The 12,825-nt window shown below is 46.9% G+C and overlaps 1 protein-coding gene across 1 annotated transcript in view; it reads left to right on the top strand.

The window, feature by feature from the left end:
* The window catches only part of unc93b1 (unc-93 homolog B1, TLR signaling regulator), a 113,404-nt gene extending 105,176 nt beyond the window's left edge, over window positions 1–8,228 (top strand). The window contains exons 13-14 of the mRNA XM_078565336.1: window positions 1,482–1,600; window positions 7,426–8,228. Of these exons, the coding sequence (XP_078421462.1) occupies window positions 1,482–1,600; window positions 7,426–7,728 (422 nt within the window). The 3' untranslated portion in view covers window positions 7,729–8,228. The remainder of the gene's footprint in view (window positions 1–1,481; window positions 1,601–7,425) is intronic.
* Window positions 8,229–12,825: the final 4,597 nt, after the last annotated feature.

Genomic DNA, 12,825 nt, shown 5'->3' with positions numbered 1-12,825 from the left:
AGTGTGTGAGAGAGAGCGAGTACGTGTGTGAGAGAGCGAGTGTGTGAGAGAGAGAGCGAGTACGTGTGTGAGAGAGCGAGTGTGTGAGAGAGAGCGAGTACGTGTGTGAGAGAGCGAGTACGTGTGAGAGAGCGAGTGTGTGAGAGAGAGAGCGAGTACGTGTGTGAGAGAGCGAGTACGTGTGAGAGAGAGCGAGTGTGTGAGAGAGAGCGAGTACGTGTATGAGAGAGCGAGTGTGTGTGAGAGAGAGCGAGTATGTGTGTGAGAGAGAGCGAGTACATGTGTGAGAGAGCGAGTGTGTGAGAGAGAGAGCGAGTACGTGTGTGAGAGAGCGAGTACGTGTGAGAGAGAGAGCGATTGCGTGTCTGAGAGAGCGAGTGTGTGAGAGAGAGCGAGTACGTGTGTGAGAGAGCGAGTGTGTGAGAGAGAGAGCGAGTACGTGTGTGAGAGAGCGAGTGTGTGAGAGAGAGCGAGTACGTGTGTGAGAGAGCGAGTGTGTGAGAGAGAGAGCGAGTACGTGTGTGAGAGAGCGAGTGTGTGAGAGAGAGCGAGTACGTGTGTGAGAGAGAGCGAGTACGTGTGAGAGAGCGAGTGTGTGAGAGAGAGAGCGAGTACGTGTGTGAGAGAGCGAGTACGTGTGAGAGAGAGCGAGTGTGTGAGAGAGAGAGCGAGTACGTGTGTGAGAGAGCAAGTGTGTGAGAGAGAGAGCGATTGCGTGTGTGAGAGAGCGAGTGTGTGAGAGAGAGAGCGATTGCGTGTGTGAGAGAGCGAGTGTGTGAGAGAGAGAGCGATTGCGTGTGTGAGAGCGAGTGTGTGAGAGAGAGAGCGATTGCGTGTTGGAGAAACCACGAGTGCGTGCGTGAGAGAGCGAGTACATTTGTGAGAGTGAGAGCGAGTACGTGTGTGAGAGCGAGTGTGTGAGAGTGAGAGCGAGTACGTGTGAGAGAGCGAGTGTGTGAGAGAGCGATTGCATGTGTGAGAGAGCGAGTGTGTGAGAGAGAGCGATTGCGTGTGTGAGAGCGAGTGTGTGAGAGAGAGAGCGATTGCGTGTGTGAGAGAGCGCGAGTGTGTGAGAGAGCGATTGCGTGTGAGAGAGAGAGCGATTGCGTGTGTGAGAGAGAGCGAGTGTGTGAGAGAGCGAGTGTGTGAGAGAGAGAGCGATTGCGTGTGTGAGAGCGAGTGTGAGAGAGAGAGCGATTGCGTGTGTGAGAGCGAGCGAGTGTGTGAGAGAGAGAGCGATTGCGTGTGTGAGAGAGCGAGTGTGTGAGAGAGAGAGCAATTGCGTGTGTGAGAGCGAGTGTGTGAGAGAGAGCGATTGCGTGTGTGAGAGCGAGTGTGTGAGAGAGAGAGCGATTGCGTGTTGGAGAAACCACGAGTGCGTGCGTGAGAGAGCGAGTACGTTTGTGAGAGAGAGAGCACGAGTGAATGCGTGTGATTTAGATTGTGGTTTAATGTGTTTCTCCTGTTCTCACCCTGTATAGCTCTGTTAGGAATGTTATATGAGGATAAAGAGAGACAGGATTTTATCTTCTCCATCTATCATTGGTGGCAAGCCATGGCTATCTTCGGAGTTTATCTTTGGTCAGGAACCCACATGAAGGTGAGTGTCTCCATAACTCCCGGAGCACAGGTACTGTTATTAAAGGGTTAAATTCCAGTGCCTAGTGTTTTTATTCATTTGTGGGATGTGGGCTTCGCTGGCTGGGTCAGTATTTATTGCCCATCCCTAATTGCCCTTGAGAAGGTGGTGGTGAGCTGCCTTCTTGAACCGCGGCAGTCCATGTGCTGTTAGGGAAGGAGTTCCAGGATTTTGACCCAGCAACAGTGAAGGAACGGTGATATATTTCCAAGTCAGGATGGTGAGTGACTTGGAGGCGAACTTCCAGGTGGTGGTGTACCCATATGTCTGCTGCCCTTGTCCTTCTAGATGGTAGTGATCGTGGGTTTGAGAGGTGCAGTCGAAGGAACCTTGGTGAATTCCTGCAGTACATCTTGTAGATGGTACACACACTGCTGCTACTGTGGGTCGGTGGTGGAGGGAGTGAATGTTTGTGGATGTGGTGCCAATCAAGCAGGCAGCTTTATCCTGGATGATGTCGAGCTTCTTGAGTGTTGTTGTAGCTGCACTCATCCAGACAAGTGGGGAATATTCCATCATACTCCTGACTTGTGCCTTGTAGATGGTGGACAGGCTTTAGGGAGTCGGGAGGCGAGTTAGTCATCACAGGATTCCTAGCCTCTGACCCGCTCTTGTAGCCACAGTTTTTATCTGGCTAATCCAGTTCAGTTTCTGGTCAATGGTAACCCCCAGGATGTTGATGGAGAGGGATTCAGTGATGATAATGCCATTGAACATCATGGAGCGATGGTTAGATTCTCACTTGTAGGAGATAGTCATTGCCTGGCACTTGTGTGGTGCAAATGCCACTTGCCAGCCCAAGCTTTGCCAGACCAGGCCAGTGTGTAGCGCAGTGGATAACACAGTGATCTAATTAAACTGGTTAAGCTTATGAAAGGAGCTGATGGTGGATACAGAGAAACTATTCCCTCTGGTGTTGGTTTCCAGAATAAGTCATCATAACTATAAAGCTGCTGCCTGGTCACAAGGCCTGACTCTGAGATAGGTTTCCGACCTCATATTCACATCACGACTAGGCCATTTCCGCTGCTGAAACATGGCCCGACTGAAGTGAACCCTGTCTCAACTTATCCACTTCTGAAATCCTCATCCGCACCTTCCTTACCTCCAGACTCAACTATTCCAACGTCCTCCTGTCTGCTCTCCCTCAAACTACCCCCGTACACTCCAGTTCTTCCAAAACTCTGCTGCCCTCATCTTCTCACTCGCCCCAAGTCCCATTTTACCGCCTGTGCTCTCTGACCTACACTGGCTTCAGCTCAAGAAAATTCTCATCCTTGTTTTCCGATCCCTCCCTAGCCTCTCCCCTCACTATTCTGTAACCTTTGTCATCTCCTCCAGCCAGACCAGCCCTCTAAGATATCCATGCTTCTAATTCTGGCCTCGTGAGGACCCCAATCATCATCGCTCCACCATTGGCAGCCGTGCCTTCAGCTGCCTGGGTCCCAAGCTCAGGAATTCCCTCCCTAAACCTCTCCACCTCTCTCTCTCGCTCTCCCTCAACTTTTTCCTTTAAGAAGATCCTTCAACCTTACCTCTTTCACCGATGTTGTCGTAAGGTTTGAGCCCGGACATTCAGATGTCAGAAAGTATGGCTTCACACAAAGGAGTGGAAGCCTGGAACTCTCTCCCCCACCACCCCCATATAAAAGAAACTGCTCAAGCTGAGGCTCAACTGAACATTTCAGGCTGAGATTGATGGAGATTTCTTGGGAAAGGGGATGAAGTGCTGACAAAAACACAAGCAGCCAATGGAATTTGGATGCTGAGAAGCCAGGAGCGAATTGAGTGGAGAAGAGGTTCAAGGGAGTCAAACGCCTCTTCTTGTTCCTGAATTTCCACGGAAGTTTCGTGGGAACAGTGTCGAGGGAGCTTTACTCTGTATCTAACCCCATGCTGTACCTGTCCTGGGAGTTTGATAAGGACAATGTAGCGGGAGCTTTACTCTGTACCTAACCCTGTGCTGTACCTATCCTGGGAGTGTTTGATATGGGCAGTGTAGAGGGAGCTTTACTCTGTACCTAGCCCTGTGCTGTACCTATCCTGGGAGTGTTTGATATGGGCAGTGTAGAGGAAGCTTTACTCTGTACCTAGCCCTGTGCTGTACCTATCCTGGGAGTGTTTGATATGGGCAGTGTAGAGGGAGCTTTACTCTGTACCTAGCCCTGTGCTGTACCTATCCTGGGAGTGTTTGATATGGGCAGTGTAGAGGGAGTTTTACTCTGTATTTAACCCTGTGCTGTCTCTGTTCTGGGAGTGTTTGTTGGGAACAGTATACGGGTGGGTGGGTGGTTACCCTGTATCTAACACCATGTTGTACCTGTCCTGGGAGTGTTTGATGGGGACAGCGCAGAGGGAGCTTTACTCTGTATCTAACTCCATGCTGTACCTGTCATAGTCATAGAGTTATACAAGCACAGAAACAGGCCTTTTAGCCCATCGTGTCAAGCACTTATGTACTCTAATCACACTTTCCAGCACTTGGCCCCTAGCCCTGTGTGCTCTGGCATTTCATGTGCTCATCTAAATACTTCTTAAATGTTGTGAGGGTTCCTGTCTCTACCACCACCTCAGGCAGTGAGTTCCACATTCCAACCACACTCAGGGTGAAAAAAAAATTCTCCAAATCCCCTCTAAACCTCCTGCCCCTTACCTTAAATCTATGCCCCCTAGTTATTAACCCCTCCAGTAAGGGGTAAAGTTTCTTCCTATCTATGCCCCTCATAATTTTGCATACCTCTATCACGTCCCCCCTCAGCCTTCTCTGCTCTACAGGAAACAACCCCAGCCTATCCAGTCTCTCTTCTTAGCTGAAACACTCCATCCCAGGCAGCATCCTGGTGAATCTCCTCTGCACCCTCTCCAGTGCAATCACATCCTTCCTATAATGTGGTGACCAGAACTGCACACAGTACTCCAGCTGTGGCCTAACTAGTGTTTTATACAGTTCCATTATAACCTCCCTGCTCTTATATTCTATGCCTCGGCTAATCAAGGCAAGTATCCCTTATGCCTTCTTAAACACATTATCTACCTGTGCTGCTACCTTCAGGGATCTATGGACATGTGCACCAAGGTCCCTCTGATCTTCTGTACTCCCTAGGGTCCTACCATTCATTGTGTATTCCCTTGCCGTGTTAGTCCTCCCAAAATGCATCACCTCACATTTCTCGGGATTAAATTCCATTTGCCACTGCTCTGCCCAGCTGACCAGCCCATTTATATCGTCCTGTAACCTAAGGCTTTCCTCCTCACTATTTACGACACCACCAATTCTCGTGTAATCTGTGAACTTACTGATCATACCTCCTATGTTCATGTCCACATCATTGACGTACTCTATAAACAGCAAGAGTCTCAGTACCAATTCCTGCGGTACACCACTCGTCACAGGCTTCCAATCGCAAAAGCAACCTTCGACCATCACCCTGTGCCCCCTGCCACTAAGCCAATTTTGGATCCAATTTGCCAAATTGCTGTTAAAGGGTCATTCGGACTCGAAACGTTAACTGTGTTCCTCTCCGCAGATGCTGCCAGACCTGCTGAGTTTTTCCAGATATTTTTATTTTTGTTTTGGATTTCCAGCATCCGCAGTTTTTTGCTTTTATGCCCTGGATCCAATGTGCTCTTACCTTCTTGACCACTATACCATGCGGGACCTTGTCAAAAGCCTTACTGAAATCCATGTAGATGACATCAGCTGCACTACCCTCATCTACACACTTAGTCATGTCCTCGAAAAATTCAATTCAATTTGTTGGACATGATTTCCCCCTGACTGAGTCATGCTGACCAACCCTGATTAACCCCTGCCTCTCCAAGTGGAGATTAATCCAGTCCCTCGGAATGTTTTCCAATAGTTTCCCTACCATTGATGTTCAACTCACTGCCCTGTAATTATATTATCTGCTAATTATTATTTTAAGTACCTGTGACTGTGACTGTTTGGAGGTCTATAATACACTCCCAGCAAAGTGATTGTCCCCTTTTTGTTTTTAAGTTCTACCCATATGGCCTCATTTGAAGAACCTTCAAAGATCTCATCCCTCCTTATTGGAGTAATTGATTCCTTGATCAATAGTGCAATGCCACCTCCTCTTTTACGCCACCCCCTCCCGACCTCATCATGCCTGAAGATTCTATATCCAGGAATATTGAGCTGCTAGTCCTACCCTTCTCTCAACCATGTCTCTGTGATAGCAACAATATCATATTCCCATGTATTAATCAATGCCCTCAGTTCATCTGCCTTACTTGTGAGATTCGTTGCGTTAAGGTAGATTCAGTCCAGCCTTGCATTATTCCCTTGTGCCTTAACAGGTCTATATTTGCTCTGCCTTCCAGACAGACTTAGTTTCTCTTCTATATTTGATTGTGCATCCCCCCCCACCTACTGTACCTCCACTCTGTAACCCATCCCCCTGCCAATTAGTTTAAATCCCCCCCCAACAGCACCAGCAAACCTCCCCGCAAGGATGTTGGTCCCATTCCAGTTCAGGTGCAACTCGTTTGCCTTGTACAGGTCCCACCTTCCCAAGAAATGGACCCAGTGTTCCAGGATTCTAACACCCTCCCTCCTGCATCATTTCTTCAGCCATGCGTTTGTCCTCTCTATCCTCCTATTCCTATACTCAGCTAGCACGTGGCGCCGGGAGTAATCCAGATTGCACAACCTTTGAGGACCTGCTTTTCAATCTGTGACCTATCTCCCTAAATTCTTGATGCAGGACATCATCCCTCTTTCTACCTATGTCGTTGGTACCAGTGGGAACCATGATTCCTGACAGTTCGCCCTCCCCCTTCAGAACGCCCTGCAGCCGTTCTGTGACTCCCTTGACCCTGGCCCCAGGGAGGCAACGCACCATCCTGGAGTCACGTCCGCGGCCGCAGAAACGGCTGTCTGTACCCCTCACGATTGACTCTACTGTCATTATTGCTCTTCCTCTCTTTCTGCTTCCACCTTGTGCAGCTGGGCTCTGGCTGCACTCCCCAGAGGAACCGTCACTCTCACCGTTTTCCAACACAGAGAAACTGTTCCTGAGTGAGATGTACTTTGGGGCTTTCCTGACTACCTGCCCGCCTCCCTTCTTCTGACTGGTTCTGACTGACCCATTCCTTCTCTGATTGCACTTCCTGAAGCTGCGGGGTGACCACGTCTAAAAATGTGCTACCCACGTAACTCTCAGCCTTGCAGATGCACTGCTGTGCCTCCAGCCAACACTCGAGCTCCGAAACTCAGCGCTCAAGCTGGTCAAGCCGGTGGCACTTCCTGCACATGTGGTCATCCAGACTGCCAGGAGCATCTAAGAATTCCCACGTGCTGCAGGCCGTACAACACACGGAACTGAACTCCCTCGCCATTCTGCCCTGGGAATGTTTGATGGGGACAGTGTAGAGGGAGATTTACTCTGTATCTAACCCCATACTGTACCTGTCCTGGGAATATTTGATGGGGACAGTATAGAGGGAGATTTACTCTGTATCTAACCCCGTGCTGTACCTGTCCTGGGAATGTTTGATGGGGACAGTGCAGAGGGAGATTTACTCTGTATCTAACCCCGTGCTGTACCTGTCCTGGGAGTGTTTGATGGGGACAGTGTAGAGGGAGCTTTACTCTGTATCTAACCCCGTGCTGTACCTGTCCTGGGAATGTTTGATGGGGACAGTGCAGAGGGAGATTTACTCTGTATCTAACCCCGTGTTGTACCTGTCCTGGGAATGTTTGATGGGGACAGCGCAGAGGGAGATTTACTCTGTATCTAACGTTGTTGGATGTGTTTCTCTAGGTGAAGCTGTCCATCCTCCTCGTAACTCTGGTTGTTGCTGTGCTGTCATATCTGTGGATGGAGCAGAAGCTGTCGAAGAGAATCCCGTTCCGCATTCCCCGAATTCCGAAACCTCGGCACAAGGTCCGAGGCTACCGCTACCTGGAGGATGAGAACTCGGATGAGTCTGATAATGAGGAAAAGCCGAGTGAGGATGCTGAGCCCGAGCTTACCCCACTGGATGTGGAAGATCCTGAGCCTGCTGTCGGCGAGGGGCAGGTTTATGAGCAGATGGGGACAGACCGTGACGAACAGCCCCTGTAAGAATCACCAACCTTCATTCACCGTCTGGTCGCCAGCTTCACAATCACTGCACAGTTTGCTTACTTGACTTAGTTCCTCCCACAGATCCAGTGTCTCACCTAAATGGACTCTAACCACTGGAATTTCCTCTTAACCTTTCTCTCTTCCTTCAGGAAGCAGCTTAAAGCCAGGCCTTCCACAAACTTTCAGTTCACTGTCTGAAATCACTCTATTATCCAGTTGCTGTCAAATGTCAGATTTGTGCTCCTGTGTAGTGCCTGAGGTGCATTGCTGTGTTCAAAGTTTTTGGCTATGTTGATGTTGTTCCCCAGCAGATGTTACAGCACTGGCTGTTGTGAAACCCCAGCGCTGGACTCCAGGCTAGTTGTGGGAAAATTTACAGCCTTCGGGCCCGAGCTATATCCTGAGACTTGCCGTTTTCTCCTTCTGTTTGGGAGATGGCTTCTCCAAATTGTATCAACGTGTCATCGTTATTTGAAAATAAAATTGTGACAAGAAAAGTCTTGTTTTGGTCCATGTGTGATTGAATTCAACAGCACTGGGTAACTCAGAGCCTTCCAAAGCTCTCCCTACAGCAACACCTGGTGACTGGATTCAGAAACTGCACTGACTCTTGACATAGCAGCAGCACAGGTAGATAAGGTGGTTAAGAAGGCATATGGGATACTTGCCTTTATTAGCCGAGGTATAGAATATAAGAGCAGGGAGGTCATGTTGGAGTTGTATAGAACCTTGGTGAGGCCACAGCTGGATTAGTGTGTGCTGTTCTGGTCACCACATTATAGGAAGAATGTGATTGTAGTGGAGGGGGTGCAGAGAAGATTCACCAGGATGTTGCCTGGGCTTGAGCGTTTCAGCTATGAAGAGAGACTGGATAGGCTGGGGTTGTTTTCCTCAGAGGCAGAGAACGCTGCGGGGGTGGGGGGGGCGGCGGAGGGGGCACCTGATAGAGGTATACAAAATTATGAGGGACATAGACTAGATAGGAAGAGACTTTACCTCCGAGTGAAGGTGTCCATAACCAGGGGGCATAGATTTAAGCTAAGGGGTAGGAGGTTTAGATGGGATTTGAAGAAAATGTTTTTCACCCAGAGTAAGGTTGGAATTTGCCTGAGGGGGTGGTAGAGGCAGGAACCCTCAACATTTAAAAAGTAATTAGATGAGCACTTGAAATGCCATAGCATACAGGGCTACGGGCCAAGTGCTGGAAAATGGGATTAGAATAGATAGATGCTTGATGGCTGGCATAGATGTAATGGGCCAAAGGGCCTGTTTCTATGCTGTATAACTCTATAGCAAAGTTCAATGAGAACCAGTCGCTTACTCATAGAGACCTTGAATAGTCTTGAAAACAGTGACATTGCTGAAGTGTTTTCTCTTGCGCTCATCAGGACAAATGCAAGAATGGCAAATTGTCAACTCTCACAACAATTTACACTGCAGGGGAAAAGGGTGCTGACTAAATGGCAAATCGATTCTGATTGGCTGGAATGTTTTCATGGGGAAAGCAGCAAGGAAACTATAAACTACCCTGGCCAGATCATTCTTCATGGTGTATCATTCAAACTTGCAAATGGGTCAAAGGCGGCACTGAAAAGTGCCCAGTCTTCCTCAAATTACCCCAGAAAGGTGCAGTATCTCACTAATGTGAACAACAGGTTAAGTTAACTGTTTCACACCGCTACCATGCAATGGTTACAGGAGTGGCCTTTCCCACTCAGGATGCTGCCGTCAGTATAAAAAGACATTTGGTCGACCACACAATTAAGCAATGTAGGGTGTGAATTCCTGTGTCAGTGTGATGCCAGCCATGTAGGCCAGATGTCCCAGCGACTAGCTGGTGAAATCAGGTTTTTTGGCTGACCATGGAGAAGGACAAAGAACAGTCCAGAGTAAGTATTAGTAACTGGGCAAACGCCAACTTCATTGGGGGTAAAAACGGATCTGGGCTGAAAAAATTGGAGTCAAAGGTTGGCAGGAAAAATGGTAACTGATCATTGGGCTACTTTCAAAGAAGAGATAGTTCGGGCACAGTCAAGGTACATTCCCTTGGAAGGGAAGGGTAGGGCAACCAAATCCAGGGCTCCCTGGATGGAAAAGGAGATAGAAATTAAGATAAAGAAGAAAAAGCATGCTTATGACAGGTGTCCAGTTGAAAATATAATTGAGAATCAGACTCTATACACAAGGTTCAATGGAGGTGAAAAAGCAAATAACAGAAACAAAGAAGGATTATGAATAGAGGCTGGCAGCTAACATAAAAGGGGAATCCCAAAGTCTTCTATATAAATAGTAAGAGGGTGGTAAAAGGAGGAGTAGAGCCGATTAGGGGCCAAAAAGGGGATTTACACATGGAGGCAGGGGGCATGGCTGAGGCATTAAAAGAATATATTGCATCTGTCTTTACCAAGGAAGCCAGTGCTACCCAGGCCATGTTGACAGAGGAGGAAAGTCTGTCACTAGAAGGGTTTAACATTGAAAAGGAATTGGTATTGGGTAGGCTGCCTGTACTTATAAGACCATAAGACGTAGGAGCAGAATTAGGCCATTCAGCCCATCGAGTCTGCTCTGCCATTCAATGAGATCATGGTTGATCTGATAACACAACTCCACTTTCCTACCTTTTCCCCATAACCCTTGATTCCCTTTCTGATTAAAAATCTGTCTATCTCAGCCTTGAATATACTTAATGACCCAGCCTCTACAGCCCTCTGCGATAAAGAATTCCATAGATTGACTACCCTCTGAGAGAAGAAATTCCTCCTCATCTCTGTCTTAAATGGGCACCCCCTTACTCAGATTATGCCCTCTGGTCCTAGACTTTCCCAAAAGGGGAAACAACCCCTGAGCATCTACCCTGTCAAGCCCCCTAAGGGTCTTATGTGTTTCAATAAGGTCACCTCTCATTCTTCTAAACTCCAGTGAGTACAGGCCCAACTGACTCGACCACTTTTCATAAGAAAATCTCTCCATGCCCGGGATCAACCTAATGAACCTTCTCTGGACTGCCTCCAATGCCAGGATATCTTTCCTTAGATAAGGGGACCAAAAGTTCACAGTATTCTAGGTGTGGTTTAATTAGCACCTTGTATTGTTTTAGCAAGCTTTGCATATTTTTATACTCCATTCCCTTTGAAAAAAAGGCCAACATTCCATTTGCCTTCCCTATTACCTGTTGAATTTGTATGCTAGCTTTTTGGGATTCATGCACGAGGACCCCCAAATCCCTCTGTGCTGCAACTTTCTTCAGTCTTTCTCCATTAAAATATTCAGCTCCTCTATCCTTCCTGCCAAAGTGCATAACCTCACATTTTCGCACATTATATTCCATCTGCCAAGTTTTTGCCCTCTCACTTAACCTGTCTATATCCCTCTGTAGGCTCTTTGTGTCATCCTCACCACTTGCCTTCCCACCTGTTTTTGTATTATCCACAAACTTGGCGATAGTACATTCGTTCCCCTCAGCCAAGTCATTAATATATATCGTAAATAATTGTGGCCCCAGCACTGATCCCTGTGGCACTCCACTAGTTCCAGGTTACCATCCTAAAAATACCCCTTATCCCAACTCTCTCTCTTCTATTAGTTAGCCAGTCCTCTATCCATGCTAATATACTACTTCCAACACCATGGACTCTTATTAAGTAGCCTTATGTGTGGTACCTTATCAAATGCCTTTTGGAAATCCAAATATATTATATCTACTGGTTCCCCCTTTATCTATCTTGCCTGTTACCTCCTCAAAGAATTCTAATAAATTTGTCAGACATGATTTCTCCTTCATAAAGCCATGCTGACTCTGCTTGGTCAGATTATGCATTTTTATATGCTCTGTTATTACATCCTTCATAATAGACTCCAACATTTTCCCCAATGACAGATGTTAAGCTAACTGGCCTATAGTTACCTGTTTTTTGTCTCCCTCCCTTTTTGAATAAGGGTGTTACATTGGCAGTTTTCCAATCCTCTGGGACTTTTTAAGAATCTAAGGACTCTTGGAAGATTACTACCAGTGCATCCACATCTCTGCAGCTATTTCCTTTAATATCCTAGGATGCAACCCATCAGGTCCGGGGACTTATCGGCCTTTACCCCTATTCGTTTCCCGAGTACTTTTTCCTCTCGTGATAGCTATTGTATTTATTTCCTCCCCCACTTTTTACCGTGATTATTTAGTATTTTTGGTATTCTATTAGCGTCTTCTACCGTGAAGACTGATGCAAAGTATTTATTCAACTCTTCTGCCATTTCCTGGTTCCCCATTATTATTTCCCCAGCCTCATTCTCTAAGAAGCCTATGTTCATTTTGGCCCCTCTTCCTTTATATATATTTAAAGAAGTTCTTACTGTCCATTTTTATATTACTTGCTAGTTCACCCGCAAAGTTTATTTTCTACATCTTTATTATTTTTTTCGTCATCTTCTGTTGGTTTTTAAAACTTTCCCAATCCTCTGGCTCACCACTAATCTTTGCAACATTGTATGCTTTTTCTTTCACTTTGATGCTATCCTGAACTTCGTTGGTTAACCATGGTTGGTTTATCCCCTTCCTGCAATCCTCTTTCTCACTGGTATATATCTTAGTTGTGAATCATGAACTATTTTCTTAAACATCTGCCATTGTTCATCAACCAACTTTTCTGCTAAACTTCTTTCCCAGTCCACTCCAGCCAACTCTGCCCTCATTCCTTTGTAATTATGCTTAGCACAGATGTTTCCAAACTAAGTTTCTCACTCACAAACTGAAAGCTAAATTCCACCATGTTATGGTCACTGTTTCCTCAGGGATCTTTTACTCTGAGATCATTTATTAAACCTGCTTCATTACACGTTACCAGATCCAAAATAGCCTGATCCCTGGTTGGATCCACAACATATTGTTCTGGGAAACTGTCCCAAATACACTCTATGAATTCTTGCTCGTGGCTACCTCTGCTAATTTTATTTTCCCAATCTACACGGAGATTAGAGTCACCGATGGTTAACCCTTTTTTACATGCCCTCATTATTTCCTGATTTATTCTCTGTTCGACATCATAGCTACTGTTAGGAGGCCTATAGACTACTCCCACCAGTGTCTTCTTACCTCCAACCATA

Source organism: Cetorhinus maximus, chromosome 20 (assembly GCF_964194155.1).
Source record: "Cetorhinus maximus chromosome 20, sCetMax3.hap1.1, whole genome shotgun sequence".
NCBI classification, from domain to species: domain Eukaryota; kingdom Metazoa; phylum Chordata; class Chondrichthyes; order Lamniformes; family Cetorhinidae; genus Cetorhinus; species Cetorhinus maximus.
Note: the sequence above shows the minus strand (reverse complement) of the source record. Positions and strands in the feature narration are given on the sequence as shown.